Genomic DNA, 17079 nt, shown 5'->3' with positions numbered 1-17079 from the left:
AGCTCAGTTCCATTAATGGTATATATATATATATATATATATACATACATAGGTGCTACATGCTTATTAGGGATTTTGGTCCTGTCTGCCTCCATCTGACTAAACCTATATAAATTTATTTTGGAATTAGCAATTTGCAATAATTGTTAATATTAAAACCAATAGATTCGTTTATAGCTTGACTCAAGCTGCATTAATTTTATTTTATGTCTTCATTGCTTCAACTAGAACTAATAATAACTTGAACTTCTTTGTTCAACTGGAACTAGATTATTTACTACATACCATAAAATGGGGTAACTTAGACCGGCGTGGTAACTTAGACCAATTTTCATTTTTTTAACAAAAATCCCCAAAACTCAAAAACTATTTGACATAGAAAAATTTTGTCAATGGGCATTAAAGGCCTAATACTGAGGCTACATAACACAATAGAAAGATTTAAAAAGTTTGCATATCTAATAGGTTAAAAAATTAAAAATGTGACCCACGAAAAAAAGCTATTATTTAAAGCCTGTCAGAGTACCCCCTCCAATTTTTGTATTTTTTGGTTAAATAACTCCAGGTTTTTATGCATTGTAATAGAACTCTTCTAGTTACATATGCAAATGACAAATTTTAGGAAAGTGTCATAGTTTGCAAATGGGGGGCGCCGCCCTCAAATGGGGGAACTTAGACCACCTAATGTCAGCCCTGAAAGGGTAACATAGACCTTCTTGGAAGTTAATATAAAATTACCATATATAACATATTTTATGTTTGACAGCCTATTTATGTTTTTTCTTTGTGTTTCAGACTCTACAGAGTCTTATATATGGTAATTTTAGCTTAATTTCCAAGCCAGTCAATATTACCCTGTCAGGGCTGCCATTTGGTAGTCATATTTCCCCCATCATGGAGCGGTGCCCCCCATTTGCAAACTATGACACTTTCCTCAAGTTTTTTCATTTGCATATGTAACTAGAAGAGTTCTACTACAATGCACCAAAACCTGGAGTTATTTGGAGTTATTTTATCAAAAAATATAATTGATTTTACCACCCGGTCTAAGATACCCCAAGAGCTGGGGTAACAAAGACCATCACTTTTTTTGAAATTACATAAAGACTATGAGAGGCAGGAGCCAGCAATTTATGGTGAGTGAAGCTAGAGTATAGACCTGTATTTTGCATGTTTCAATTTAAGTTTAATTTAGCCTGTAAAAAAGGCATCATTTATAAAAAAAAGTGGTCTAAGTTACCCCATTTTACAGTACCTGTTTCATTCAATTATTTTTTCAAGAGTTCATAATTTTTTGTAGGCAATTCAATGAATATTAAACATTTTTGATAGTAGTGTTGTCTACAAAATAGCTGTCCCTGATATGCATAAAGTTTCCAATTAATTTTTTCATAATTTTACATGTCTCTATCTTTTCAGATCCTGCTACTCAACATACACAAGTTTCTACTAACCTCAACTAACTCAGGTGAGGTAAATATACGTACCTATTTATTTCAAGCATGACTTCTTTGTGGCATAGTACTTACTGTATTCAATGTATATGGCATACTTACTGTATTCAATATAAAATAAAAACTTGAGGAGGAAATTGAAGGCTTTAGAACATAGAGTTTTACAAATTACGTACATTAAATTTCTTATCTATGAAGCTCTTACCTTGTTGAAACTTTTATGGTCTAGGGGAATTTTTGGGTCTAGTATATTATATAACAAGTTGATTATATTTTTTTAATGAAAAGTCATGTAAGTACCATCTTTCAATAAGTTATCAATTGAGCACTTTATTGGCCTAAATTTATATTCATCAAATTGTGGAAGAGCAACCATTATCTGCAGAAGGCTATGTCTATAACATTATTGTCAGCTTGGCTGTAAATATATTTTCTTTAATTACAATGCTTGGGAAATTAATCTATGTGACCAGGTAAACTTGATTGATTTTTTTTCACCTACAAAAATAAATTAAACAAGAAACCAAAGGAATGATTTATTTTGTGTAAGCTTTTCAAATTTCTTATTTAGAAATTTCAGTTTGTGATTTACAATGTGATAATACCATTCAGTATTATTATATTGTCAAACCTTAGAAAAGGTTTAGTATATAGATCTTGATATTTTTTGATGATAAAGCATTTATTTAGCAGTAGAAGCGATTAAGCATTAGTGAGTGACGATAAATCATTATTTATAGCAATGAGAAGTATTAATTGAAAGTTACTGGAAGTGCCATGTTGTAGCTTTCGAGCATTCTTTACCTGACTTTTAGCAATGCTCTTATTTTTCATCAAAAAAATTTGTTCAGCAATGATCCTTGTTTTGTTTTACATATTTGATTGTTCAATTAATTAGAACTGAATTTTTTACAGGGAAGTGATCACAATGGATCATCCACATCAAGAACCCTTGCCTCCTGGCATCATCCCTAATTTCCATCCAAAGTATCCGTTTGAGTGGCGTCAGAAGTTGCTTCGTGATCCTTGTCCTAATGAACTGCACAGCTTAGGCCTCCCCTCTGCTTTTTCTAGCTATGGTCGCCCACAGCGAGGCTATGGCGGCTATGAGACCTGCCGTGACTTCTGCCAGGAAGAAAAGCAGATACCGGAGCAACAGGAGCAGCAGAAACTAGAGGAGTATTATGAAGGTCTTTTGCTTCAGCAAACACATCATGAAGAGCTGTCAGCTCAGCAGAGACGTTTTTCAACCTGGCAGGATAGTGATCAACACCAGTGGCAAGGGCAACAACAAGAGTGGCTTGGATTTTCACCTCATGCTAACGGGTTCCAAGAAGGATCATTACAACTCAATTCAAATTCGTTCCCCGCCCAAAGAAGGAGACCACCACGGCGAGGGCGACATCGTGACGTTCGTTTCCTCCCTAATGATCGTGATGGTCACCTTAGTGCACAAAATTGCCGAAACCATATTGCATCTTCTGCTAGTATTGTGAACGGCGAGTCACCGCGCAAATTCCATATGAATAATGGGGACAGAATGGCCGAAGAAGAAGCTTTCTACTCTGGGGGATTTGGGATTTCAGACGAGTATGCAGCGTATGATGACGATCCGGATTGGAGTGGTTTTGATTGTGGCAACGGTGGTATTTCTCGTAAAGGTAATTATTCTGGCGGTTGTACTTTTGGAGTTCCGACACCGTCGTCTATAGATCACTATTATAACCTAGCACCCCAAAAACCAGACGGTAAACAGAATAATTGCACGAATAACGAGGGTGACCGCAAACTTGCCATTGCGCGAAGATTGCAGTACCTGAGACGCCATTTTCGCGACAGAGTCTGCGAGGTTTGTGTTGTCGGCTTCCCTTGGATGGAGGAATACAATAAACACATGCGGTCTCATGTGCAGTGTATTTATCCAGGTTGTAAGTTCGAAGCCTCCATTGAAGTTCTTGACGATCACATAACACGTGAGCACCTTCTTAATCCTTCAGTGAACGCGCCCATCAGTGATGAAGAGTACCGACGCCAACGTCGTAACAAATTCCCAACGCAGGCAAAGAAAGAACTTGATCAAGCTATGGCTGCACTACAGAAGCAGCGTGGGGAACTTTTAGGACTTAAAACTAGTCAATTTAAGAAAGAATCAAACAAAAACTCTGCTCTGATCAACACTGCGGTAGGAAACCAAAACAGAGGGTCTAAGCGCGGAGCTCCAGCGGAAAACCAAAGAAAGTTTAAGAAAGAAAAAGCTGAAAATAGCAACGGTAAAAATTTCAGAAAAGTTCGAGACGAATGGGAGCACAAAGACACTTACATAGTGTACAGCCCCTTACCCGAATTTAAGGGCATTGATGCATTTGATGAAGCAATGGGAGGCAGCACCGTATTGGCTGAGTCCATCCAATCTGAAAATCAACAGCAAGACGAGGTTCAGTTCCATATCAGCGATGAAGACGAGGATTTCCTTCAGCCCTCCTTACCATCTGATAGAACTTCGATGTCTGCATCGAAGTGCCTTGTTGAATCTGTTGAATCGCAGTTGGCCACTTCTCGAGGCTCTGAGGAACAAAATCAAGTACAAGATTCTCCTCCTACCAGTGTTCTAGTGACCAGTGTCCACAATCCTGTTTGCGAAACCCCTTCAGTTCCAGAATCTTGCGCATTAGGTTCTCAGGGAGTTGGTGCTCTCGGCCTCCTCATGGGGGACTATGGTTCTGCGACAGAGAGCGAGGGTGAAAATTTGGAAGAAGCTGAAATTGTGAACCATGTTACTTGCTTTGTTGAGGATAGGACTTCCAAATTACAAGCAGGAGACTCTTCGATGAGAAAACAATCTGAAAAATTTTCCAATGCTGGCCGTATTGGTGAAACAGAACAAAACGTTCAGGAGGCTGTTTCAGTCCAATCATCAAAAAGAACTGGCAGAAGGAGAGGTAGGCGAGGCATAAAAAAACGTGGAAGTAAGCCAATTCCTTCCGATACTGATCAGTCAAAAATTCCATTCCTTGCATCCGAAACAACTGCATTTAATTCTGTATCTTCCGTGTCACGTGGAGCTTTGTCACAACGCGATAAGCCCAGCTTGTTCCCTCATCTGAAGCCCATTAACGTTAGAAATGACTCGTCATCAGATGAAGAAAGCAGCGCCACCATCTCAACGGAGAAGAGTTGGCACGAGCGCAGCGAAAGCGCTCTTGCCTCCCGGTGCATCTCACACAAGCTCAGACAGTTCAGGAACAAATATAGGACCAGCCTGCTGGAGAAGTTGCTAAAGGATGAGGTGAGGTTCGAACGGAATGTCCTGTTACAGTGCGCCAGGAAGATTGTTCTGAGCAACTTCTTTGAAGATCAAAAAATAATTCCATCGAATTCAAATAACGGGAAAGAGGGCGATGTCACCAGTAATTCAGATGATCATGGAGAGACAACCTCTGACGACAGCGATGAAAATGTGTCAGATTGTAATGAGGATGTAAGTGGACAGGAAGCTTGTGGCGACAACACCGAGAAGGTTACAGCTGCAGCTGTTGATCGTAGTGTTAGTGAAGTGAACCTTTTTGAGAGGAATAGTTTGCCTGAGTAAAAATAGCTTGATCCTGATTTCTAGAACAACATAAAACTACATTATTCTTTCAAAGATTTTTGAAACTGTAAGAGATTTGTAATATATTCATTACGAGACGAAGCTCTGGTTAACACTCGTAGTCGATGTTCACTTCAGTTTGTCAACTGCAGTAAACTTTCTTACTAAGTAATTCTGTGTTTTGTTTCCCTTTAACGAATTTGTTCATTGTTTCATTGTATTGGCCTACTGCATTATAGTAACATTCTCGTCTTTTTCGCAGGATTGATAGTTTGGCGCTGAAATAACGATAGCTTGTCTATCCACTATTTTAGTCGATTAAGAATGCGGATGGATCTTTATAAATCTTATTTGAGGTGTATCGAAGATTCTTTCAAAATGAGAATTAAAATTTCCTTCCACTACATCTTACCCAAGGCTATTGCAATCAGTAGTAAAGAATTGTTTAAAATTCGCTGTATGGTTGGTTTTTGGATATAATTTCGACGACAATAATTTTTTGGATAGTAAATAATTTAGCTCAAGTGGAGTGTTCTGAGATCTAACAGGCGCTGTCATCACCGCCACGCGATTACGAAGAGCAGTTACGATCAGCTGAGGCAGTATCGCGAATAAAGAGCGGTCAAAGTTTTCTAATGCGTTATTGTGAATAAAGAGCAGATATGTTCCGATGAATTATTGCGGAAGAGAGCGGTCATACTTTCTATTCTCATAGAGGATTGCAAATAAAATGAAGTCATGTTCTTCGCAAGTTATTACGATTGAAGAGCGGTCGTCTTCTGATGGAGAATTGAGATCGACAATGATTTAATAAAATGAATTATAATGAACCTCGAATTACTTGAATCACGGAGTGGCTGATTAATTCTTGAATAAGGGCATTAAGCTAAATAATAAAGCAATCATTGATTATTAAGAAACTTAAGTAAATCCGTGGCAGTATTTGAGTGGGCATTACTTTGAATTATATAATATTAAAAATGTTTCCAATTGAAAAGTATCAAAGTGAAGAAAGAAGCAGCTTCAACTATATATTTTTTTTTGTTGTGAATGAGGAGGTATTCTAGTAGGTACGTGCAGGAATTTTGAATTCCTGCCGTTACTACAAAAACTTCCTGGCTGGTTTATGAGTAAGTATTAATCAATTCTTTCACCTTTCCTCTTGTCTACGCCGGAAGTGTTTGCTTCAAATGTAATCTCCTGGCAAGTCATTACCTCGATTCCGGTTCGAGCTGCGGTAGACGACGGACGTTGGTAAGAGGAGCTGCGTCTTTTTTGAAAATCGGTGAGTAACTTGTCTGAAGAAAGTAGTCAATAGGCTGTTGAAAATTTCAAGAATTGATTCTGACGTAGCGTTGACACTTAAGTAGGAAAGGAATAATAGAAGTTTGTGTCCAAATGACAAGATTAGTGCTAGGTAAGGGTTACTAACCGGTAGACTAATCAGATGCACTATTTAATGATCATAAGACACAATTATTTTACCTAATAGCCTTATTTATTACAGATTGGCTTGCCAGACGGGGGAGCCTTTTGAGCCGTGAGGTGTATGGAGGACGACTCCACTTCCTCAAGAAGCAGACAAAACAACAACAACAAGTCATTACCTGAGCCGCTCTTCCATCTTGCTTTCTTCTCTGCTGCGGTCGCCAAAATTGCTTCACTTAATCTTCAAGCGACGCCATTTGGTGGTGCTGTCCCGAGTTAGGTCTCTCGCTCCCTAAGGCAAGTAACTTAATTTTCGATTTCACTCGCCAGAAGATCTCGAGACACCAGCCACCGTCTATGTGACAGATAACCTGCTATTTTTTTCAATTTTCTTGTGAGTTGATGATAGCGATTAACTTTACCGCTCTATGTTGGAGGAGATTGTGAAGGAACGGTACCGTATATTTGTTGGCTTCTATTGATCGTCAAGTATGATTCAATGACAGCCTTCATCCCTTTATGATTCGATGACAGCCTTCATCATGAATTATTGGACAGTCATACAGGCCATTGAAATAACTGAATATTTTTGGGTTGTGAATGCACGTCGTAAATGTTTTAAAATACTAAAAGGCTGCGAATAATTGTAACTATAAAATGTTTAGTAAAAATCAATTAATGTTCTTTAGTTTTCATTCCATTAAATATTTATGTGTACGCAGAATCTCAGAACAGTAACTACTTCACAATACTATTAACAGAAGCGCACTTATTTTTAATCATTGTCTCAGTTTTGAAACAGTAAGGAAAAACTCTGACGCACATATTCGTAGCCAGAGCACTTTAAATCGCCGGCCTTCAATAAAAGTGTTTTATTTAATGAACTAAACTGATCTAAACTAAACTGGTCGATGAGCTAAACATTTTTAGCACGATGCAAACAGCTTCGCTGTCGTCATGCTGTTATCGAACCCTATATACAAACCGTATTTCTGGCCTATATACATCACCTATATGATGACTATAACAGCCTGATGTTATAGAATAGAATAGAAGTGTCGGCACTGAAGAAATAGGCCCATGGCCTGTTGCCGATTCTTGTTCATAGAATATAATAGAAGTGTCGGCACTGAAGAAATAGGCCCATGGCCTGTTGCCGATTCTTGAACTTTTCGTGACTTGATTCACAAGGGATCCGGCCTTTGGAATTCGATCTTTCCATAACTGACGATTGATTGAGATAGCTGTTGGACTTATTGCCTGATCTGTAAGTAAGTCTTACGTCATTTCTGCAGTGAACGTTTAATATTTATATTAGAAGCCTATAATCGCTTAACAATGTGGGAACGCAGCACGAGTATTAATGAGATAGGGACGCAACGCCCGTTTAAATGATGTGGAAACTCGAGCTTCTTCAACAAAAAATTTTGTGCAGTAATTAGTTCTTGATGAGCAGCTTAATCCACGGTCGTGACCTTAACCCGTACGGCAATAAGAATCGCTGCATTCACTATCTTAAGACTTAACTACTTTTAAAAAAGAAATACGATAAAAGTTATTCAATTTCTAACATGAAACAAAATAAATCTATACTAATTTGCTATGGTATACTTTATAATAAACACAATTGATTTATAGATACTATTGCCAGTAGGGAGCATACCAGTAAAATAGCCAAGTATAACGTTGTTGTGATCACCACGGCGTACACACAGCAACTTTTATGGTCGCAACAGCAAACAAATGAGCTGAAATATTATTTGAACATTATAACGAGATAAGCTAATTTCAAGTAATGTTGATGAAGGCTTCCGGAAATGCTTCCTTGTGAACGATCTCTTCCTGAAAATAAGGCACGCTAAAAACTAATTATATATAGTCTTGTTCTCAAGCATTCGTGTTTTAGACCAAAATTACAAAAAAAAAAAACTTACGAACACAGCAAAATACGCATGCGCAAGGCAATCACACACACATTTAATTTGAACTTGTTTCCGAAATGCACCCTAGCACCAAATGACAACCATGAATAACCAAGATTGAATGATTTACAGGATGGAAAATTATTTACCGATCTCTGTTAAGGCACAGTTGGCATCGTGTTTTATCTGCACAACAACAACAACAACATCACGCCGCAGTGTTTAATAAATCAAATCAAAATACTGTGATCATCAAATAGTGAAATACAACTACATCATTACAAATTTGATATTGTAGAATACAAAAGATTGTAGAAAATGACCTATGGTTGTTGTGGCATACCGCAAATGGGAGCCAGCGTAGCACCTGAAGGGATCTATAGCACCATCATCACACTAGCGGGCACCACGCTTCACCCTTACGTCTACTGAAGGTAATGATAGGTTAACATGAGCCGTAATACCAAAATCGTTATGTACACGTGGTGGCCGATTTCTCGTCTGTAATAGGTTGGTGGATTTATAAAAAAGCTGCAAGTGATTAGCTGTCAGGTCTGAACTTTCCATCAATTATTTTTGGTAGTACTGCCTCAGTTTGTCTTCAGATTTGAATGGCATGGACGTAAGTTGATGTCTCTGCAGATATGAATTTCTATTGTCTGCATTGTATTGTCACTAGTCATCATGCTGATATCGAACCCTACAAACCGTATTTCTGACCAGTATTACTAGGCTTTTAGGGACGAGCGGCAAGGAATGTGCAGTTTTTACCGAGTGGCGACTTATTTATGATTGACAGTAAATTGTTATGCTATTTATGCCTGAACAATAACGGTAGCTTTAAGCGGTGTTCCGAGACGAGCAAGTTCTCCATTAATGCTCTTCACTGGCCATACTTGAGCGGGCAAAACCACCATGGTTTGCAAGCTCGTGTAATGACAAGATGTGTTTGTGAGCTAAGTTGATGTCCAGACTTGAGTAGGAACTTCAAAGTTTCCATCCCAATGCGCTAACTTTTAATGGGAGAGATGTTGGCGTGCGAGATGAAATACATGAATAAGTCAGAATAACGCATATGATGTCTTGATGCACATAAGGAGAAGAAATGTTCCACGGTTGCCTTTATGTTGAAATTTCTGCTGCTATCGATTGACTAGTGTATTGGAAAATATCAAGTATCCACTGGTCCTTTGATAAAATCAATATTTTATCAAAGTATTTGGATTGAGAAAAGGAACTTGAATTACTAATCTGCCTGTAAATAAATAATGAACAGAGTTTCATGCTTCTTAAACTTAACATCCATTAAAGAGTCTTTCTTTCTTCACTCGACCTTCAAAAGAAATATTTTGTATCGATATTTAGTGGACTCATGTTATGTACCTTAGCTATATTATAATGCAATCGACTTAATAAAAACAAGGGACACTGGACGCGTTCTACACTGCGATACAACACCGAGACTGTTGCCGTTTATACAGTGATCATTTTGTTTTAAATTTGTATACATATGATTAAAATATTACTACCAAATATATATATTATTACTATATTGCATCTTCACAAGAATTCTGCAGCTTATCACAAATAAAAAATGTTACAATGGAACTCGGTCGTCGAGTTAGGCATTAATAAAACTGTTAGGTATTGATGAAATATAATTGCTATATTCCGTACGACTATTTTAATCAGCTCAGTTTTTCATACAGAAATATTTCAGGATCCTTTCATTTGAGTGTCGATGAAAGTCGTCTAATTACGCACAATTATACTCTCATATTTGTATTGAAATGGAAGTCAGAGTTATTATCCACACTAGATCTAAAATTGATTAACTGCCACGCATTTTTTAATTGAAGTTTTGGTTTCATTCGAGAGTTTCTTATTTCGCATTAATGATACACTTCAAAAGTTGTAAATAGTGTTTATGTTTTAAAACGATTTCAGAATATCACAGCTAGCATATATCTATATTATAGGTAATATAATTCTTAACAAAATTACAGGCCTCGCAGCATTCACTTTCGTCAATTCTCATTAATTGTGGGGCACATAAAAAATTCAAAATTGGTACTAAACGGTGTTGAAAATATCTCAACGCATTCTGCAGAAAGCGCACTAAATGGCCGGTAAAACGGGTTTGGGAGAACCTGAAATCCAGCAATTCTTTCGCGTTACGTTTACTTTCCGACTAACGCAGATTTATTCGCAGTTTGTTCATGGCCCAGCCGGAGCTGCTACAAACATACGCACCCGTGCGATGTCCTTGAACCTAATGAAACGCGCTGACATTTACGAATTTTTGTTGTTGCTTTTACCAAATTGAAGTCTCAACACGTTATCGAACCTCAGTTATGCAAAATGAGCCGAGAGGTTCCGTTACTTGTCGCATGATCACCGAGGAAGTTTTCATGTTTGTGTAAGCGTCCTTTAATGTCTCCAATGTCCTCTCGGGTCGATGTCTTACCCTTTCGAGAAATTTCTAGGGCATTTCTAAGGTTGCTGCTTGAGCATAAATTGACAGCATTGACCCTCTGGCACACGTCGGCGGATGCTAACTTGCAGACTTCGCTTCGGTATTGTCTGGTGCGAAGTCCAGCAGAGCGTGAATGTTTGTGAATTAAGGTCACGAAGACTTACAGACTTCGTTTGGTATTGTTTGGCGCTCAATTCAGGGCTTGAACTGTTGTAAGTTAAATCAGGAAGACTTGCAGGCGACGTCTGGCCTTGAGCTGGGTAAGGCTCGCGTCTATTTGCCTAACCATTCTTAATACGATGGTAATTCTTCTAAGTGTTTAGGTTTTATCATGAATAATGCATCAAATCATGTATGAGTTGATAGATTTTTTGGACATTTGATATTGAGTAACCAAACTCTTTAAAGCTTCTGCTCAATTTCATTAGGATTTTTTTTAAACATCCGACGTTCAGAAATAGTTATCCGGAATGACAGATTGTATGTACCTATCCAAAATGTTTTTATGCCCAATTAACATTCGTTTTCCGGAATCCAATTCTCCGTAATTAGAATTCGTTGAACATTTGAGTTTGATTCGATTTAGATGCTTGAGTAGCAACTCTATTTCCCACTCCTGTTTGGTTTAGTAGTCCTGGTTTAAATGAGAATAGGCAAAAAAGTTTCATTGTTTACATACGAAACAGTTTAATTAAAACCAAGCTGTCCATGACCCAGCTTCAGTGGAAGATAGTTCAGAATGAAGTAATTAACCCCTACATTCCATGAAGTCTGAGCTGTCAACAAAAATTTCCTAGCATTAATATAACATTGAAAAATGATAACGAAACGGGCTGGCTTATGGATGCTTTCTAGTATTTTTGGCATAATAAGAACACCGAAACTTCTGAATGTTTCCCGCTGCAAGAGTATCAAGTATCTCTGACTTGTCCTTTAATTATATCATTGCTATTGAAGCACACCGGAGCACTGAAGAGTGTTTTCAGTTAATAAACCTCGTAAGTGTATCATTTTGGATTCAAGAGTTCCTTTAATGCGCTATGTAGAAAAGTATTGGCATCAGCAGAGACTTTCTAGAGATGATTACAAAAATAAAGGAAAATCACTAAGGTAGTTGATTTGTCTAAGGCATTTTGCGTTGTATATTTATTTAGAAACTGTTCCATTAATTACCGAGTAACCTGAATGCTAGATTTTTAAATTGTGATAATGCGTTGAAAAAAAGCCTCGCCTGTCAATGCCTGAATAAGTTTTTTTTTTTGAATTACCTTGAGGATTACGAATTATTAGGAGGAAATAATTATTAGGAAATAATTCCCCATCAAAAATGTACAAAATATTAAATTACACCTTCGGTTCGATACAAGCTCGAGAAATGAAACTTATCTCGAAGAAAATGACTTGTGCACACTAATTTTGAATCTATTTCAAGAAGTGTAATTAAAAAAATATTATTTGTAAAATATTTATTCCCGCCTCACTCGTGAAGTTAAGATCTTTTTTAATTTTCTAGACAGTACAAGGGCACATAATTTGGATGTTTGCAATGTTAAACTTCTCTCTCCTACTTTCAGCGTGACGCCCAAAAATTTGTGTGAACATTTTGCCCCTGATTTTCCGCGTCTCTGTTTCTGTTTGCCTCTCGTCCAACCTTCAGCCGTCCCACAAAGCCTGCCCCGTGATAACAGAGAATTAGGGAAAGTCCAATAAAATCGCGGGGAAATATTTACTTTGCCAGTTTCTTGACTCGGAAAAGATTCAAGTGACTTGCCGACACGAGACAACTTTTTGCAGCCTCTTGCAAAAGCCTTGTGTAGAACTGTAGAGTAAACTTAGTGGGATATGGAGATCAAATTGAGGAGAAAATGTACTGGCATTGCTAAGAAGTATTGCTTTGGAAAATAAAACTAACAATATTGAAAAAAACTTTTTCCACACAAAATTTAGTATTCGCGAAGTGACGCTTTTTTCCACTGCCAGGTATTTTGCGTTGTCGCTCGACAGCGCAAGATTTGCGTGGCAATTTAGAGCTGATGAATCTTTATTTATTCTAACGCGTCCATCACTTAGAAGACAACGTTTGGGTCAAACGAAATGCTGCTCTATGCTAAATTCTTCAAGAAGCTGCATATTATGTTGAAAGCTACTCTAGAAATGTTTTGATATGTCTCTATAGAAACACTGTGATCTATCTATAGAAATGCTGTGGTGTATCGCTCAGGAATGTCGCGATATCTCTGGAAATGCTGGGATACATTTTTTGAAAGGCGAGATCAATCTCTTGAAACGCTGCGGTTTTTCTCTCAGGAATGTTGTAATCTGTTCCTATGAACTGATGCTGTGATTAATATAAAGAAATGTTGCTGATATGTCGCTAGAAATACTGCGAACTGTCTCTATAGGAAAGTTACGATCTGTCTTCTCAAAATGATTTAGCGTGTTAGCCATAGCAGAATTCGTAAATGTGCGATACTGATTCATTTCATAATAATTCACACCAGTCCACCTACAGATATTTCATGGTATTATCACAAGAATGTTTAAAGATATTAGTGAGCGTGTAATGAGAGCTTCATAATATTTTTTTTTAATTGAAAAGCGAGACAAAAATTTTAAAATTTCTGGCTACAAACCTGGGCGGCATGAATGTGAGAATTTCTCTCGTGTGGCGTTGACTAAAATCTGCGCGATCGGCCAAGGAAGATTGGTTGGCTGCCGTAGACGCGGGCTTGAACGATATTGGCCGTAGCCCTGTTATGACTCCTGCGGATATTTGCCTTATGAAAAACTCTGGAACGCGATTGGATTTCAATATTCGCAATTCGTGGCAGAAACAGACCTTTATTAGGTCTTGCTACCCGTCCTCTCGACAGCAATAAAGCTGGGTGCGGCTGCAGCTCTGCCATCTACATGACATTCTCATTGTTAGGAATTCACTTTATATATACCGCATCTCAATTTTAAAACCACTTGTAAGCTTAAACGTCTTCTTTATAAAATTCTAAGACTAAGAGGACGAAATTGAATATTTATATCTGAGACTTTATAACACCCACGTCACACGTCTTGCGGTCGCATGGAAGGGGATAAGCTCGGATTGTCACGTCAAGATCTTGAGGCGCAGAGTCGATGACAAGTTTCCGGAACAAAAACTTTCAGAAGTTAGAGAGAAAATGTCAATAAGGAAGAATTTCTGGCTAAAATACTATCTTGTTTATTTATTTATTATTTACGTCCATTGAGGCGACTGTTGCATTAATATAAGTCGTTTTAATTTCCACACTAATCCTTGCCTGGAATGTTGGATAATTATAATATAGAGTCACTTATTTTTTTTTTAAATTACCAATCGAAAGAGATTATTATTGCTGGTTGTTCAGGAGGAAAATCATTGTGAATAGTCGAGAACAATAAGGCCATGGGCCTATTTCTTCAGTGCCGACACTTCTATTCTAATAAAAAAGGGAATTGACCAAATTTTGTGAAAATTCGCAAAATTTGAACCGCAGGACAAGACCAGAGGTAACATGATTAAGCATTTTTAAGAATATGCAATCTATTAAATTGTATAAATCAACCTTCTTGTAAGATATGTCATGCTGATCGTGCATGAGGTGGCCCAAATGAGGGCGGATGAACGATAATCAGAGGCGGCGATCCATCGTGGCCTGGGACTGCTATGTCCCAAACAAATAATAAGGATACTAAGGATACTGATATGAAGTACTCTAACATCGTATAATTTCCACGAGTTCTCAGAAGTTTCCGTGCATCGAATCAATTTCTGTATGACAGCAGATACCATTTATGTTACGCAAACTGGTGCGTAATATATACGTATTAATTTTCGAATAAATCATGGTTTAATTGAGAAGTGTGAGACTATTCATTTTAATAATCCTCATTGAAACGAAAAATACTCTGCAGCCTTCATCATGCATGTTTATCACCGACTGGTCAGAATCAAGAAGGTTCGATGACGGATCGCTGACCCCAAATTGTTGTCAGATCAGAATAACTTCACCGGAATGACGAAAGGCTGGAGCTCATTGAATTGCAGGGCTTTGACATCGCTCTGAATAAAAGAGTTCCCTCTGGTTTATTGGGAACCATTAGTGGCCGAGGATATGCCTCCTAAAATTCGGTCCTGAGGTTCTATTGAGAAGCAATGTTTGATGACGAAGCCTTAAACTTTCCTGCGCTAGCGGCACAAACTTTGATGCCAATATTGAACTCAGCGTCAGCCATGTCAGACCATTATTCCGAGTTTAAGTATTATATGTTGGTTGCGACATATATTTAAGATTAAAGTTTTATCGTTGCCAAATGAAATTTTTAAATTTATTAGATATTGGTGAAATTAATTTGAAATTTGGGGACTTTTTGCGGCATGAAAATGATGATTAACAAATATTTACTCATGCATGCGCACAAGCAAACAAGAAATTTGAGTGCTTTACCGGGTGTTCATTGTCAATGAAGACAATTCAGCCCAAAAAGTCAGGAAAATCTGTAATTTTGATGAAGTTAATAAGATTTATTTTTGCTCCGACAATTCTGACATCTTGAGGAAGCAGAAAAAATTACTTCGCATAATACGACCGCTTCAAAAGAGATTTGGTATTAGGCAATAAATTACATTGAAAAAGTGAATATTTGAATACTTCCTGTAGGTTTTTGACAAATGCTGGTAACGTAATGGGCGGTAACGTTATTATGAAAAATTTGTGGATGACAACCCTATTTTTCGAAGAAGATTATTACATAAGAATGTTATTAGTTATTCCATTTACGTAGTCCCGAATTCAGTAGAATTTTCGATTTGGTTCTTTGCTTTATGTGATGGAATATTTTTACGTCGTCGAGGGGAAAGCAAATCGAATCAAAAGACGAGTCTGCATCTGAGAATCATGCACTAGTGCGTTCATTCAGATCACCACTGTAAGATTACACAGGAAAATTGCGTTCTCTTTAAATCATATATTCTCGTGAAACTTTTTCGTTTTTATAGTTAATTTTACCGATCGCAGATCTCTTCTAGATTTACGGGAGTCATGAAGCTTCCAGCGATGAAGAACGTTGAGCTTTCAGACTTTTTCTTGTCCGAGTATGCAGAATATATCCATTTCCCTGGGCATACATTTGCATTTTGGGGTACGAAATAGCGGGCAAGTTTATCCAGCTGCAGGGATCGAGAACTCGCCGCTGTTGGAACGAAGTGAGGAGCGGCAAAAGTGAAAACTTTGTAATCAATGACGCGAATTTTCTTTGTACTATCTATTGCCTCATAAAAACTAGATGAGTTTTTGTAAAATCCGAACTATGTATGACACGGAGAGTTTATTTTATGCCTAATATGAAATAAAATTTCGGTTGTTTCGCTCTTTGTCATCCAAATATGCTTGATTGCTCTGTTGTTTCCACCTTATGAAACGTTAAAAAAATCATCATTTAGTTCGAAGAAAAATGGTCCACCTAATAACTATCATGAATGCTGGATCCATTTGCCCTGAATTTAGACAGTACTCAAATTTCCTCATTTAAACATTTTTAGTCCAAATACAGATCTACTAAATCAAAAGACTGAGCAATGTGAATGTTAATTAATGAGTGGGGTTTTCATGCGTGTTCGTAGAAAGTTTGCTCTACAATTTTTTTTCAAACTTCTATTCTCAAATATTTGTTCTCAAATTAAAAGTAACCAATGTTCACAGATTTTGCGTCGACTTTAATGTGCCGTTCAAAACCTTGAATTATCATCGACGAACATAAGTAAATATAATTTTTCTGAGCTTTAAATTTAGCAATATGATTCTATGGGACATAGTAAAGAGTAGCATCATTATCTATTGTCTTTCAGCGAACGTTCTTTCGTAACTCGATCAGAAGGCGATCCGGCTTCCGGTGTGCGATCAGTACATAAAAAAATAACATTGTATCGAATTTGGTTAGACTTGCTGTGCGTGGGGCGGTTCATTGTATATGGAAAATATATATACTGTACTTCAGTTATCTTGCGAATACAGCAATAAATATAATCATGATATTTAAGTACATATATGAAATTTCGAGAGTGTTGTTGTTGTTGAAGTGAGGATGTTAATAAACGAAACAGTTCCACATCATATAATGATAGTTTAAGTTGCAGCAAATATACTGTCACTCGATTGTTTGCATTTCAGATTAATCAAAAAATTAAAAGCAACGAAA

The 17079-nt window shown here is 37.4% G+C and overlaps 1 protein-coding gene across 1 annotated transcript in view; it reads left to right on the top strand.

The window, feature by feature from the left end:
* The window catches only part of LOC108667085, a 42161-nt gene extending 36946 nt beyond the window's left edge, over window positions 1–5215 (top strand). The window contains exons 2-3 of the mRNA XM_018154071.2: window positions 1420–1468; window positions 2370–5215. Coding sequence (XP_018009560.1) covers window positions 2383–5043 — 2661 coding nt within the window. The 5' untranslated portion in view covers window positions 1420–1468; window positions 2370–2382 and the 3' untranslated portion in view covers window positions 5044–5215. The remainder of the gene's footprint in view (window positions 1–1419; window positions 1469–2369) is intronic.
* Window positions 5216–17079: the final 11864 nt, after the last annotated feature.

This window comes from Hyalella azteca, unplaced genomic scaffold (genome assembly GCF_000764305.2).
Source record: "Hyalella azteca isolate HAZT.00-mixed unplaced genomic scaffold, Hazt_2.0.2 contig14048, whole genome shotgun sequence".
In the NCBI taxonomy this organism is placed as follows: domain Eukaryota; kingdom Metazoa; phylum Arthropoda; class Malacostraca; order Amphipoda; family Hyalellidae; genus Hyalella; species Hyalella azteca.
Note: the sequence above shows the minus strand (reverse complement) of the source record. Positions and strands in the feature narration are given on the sequence as shown.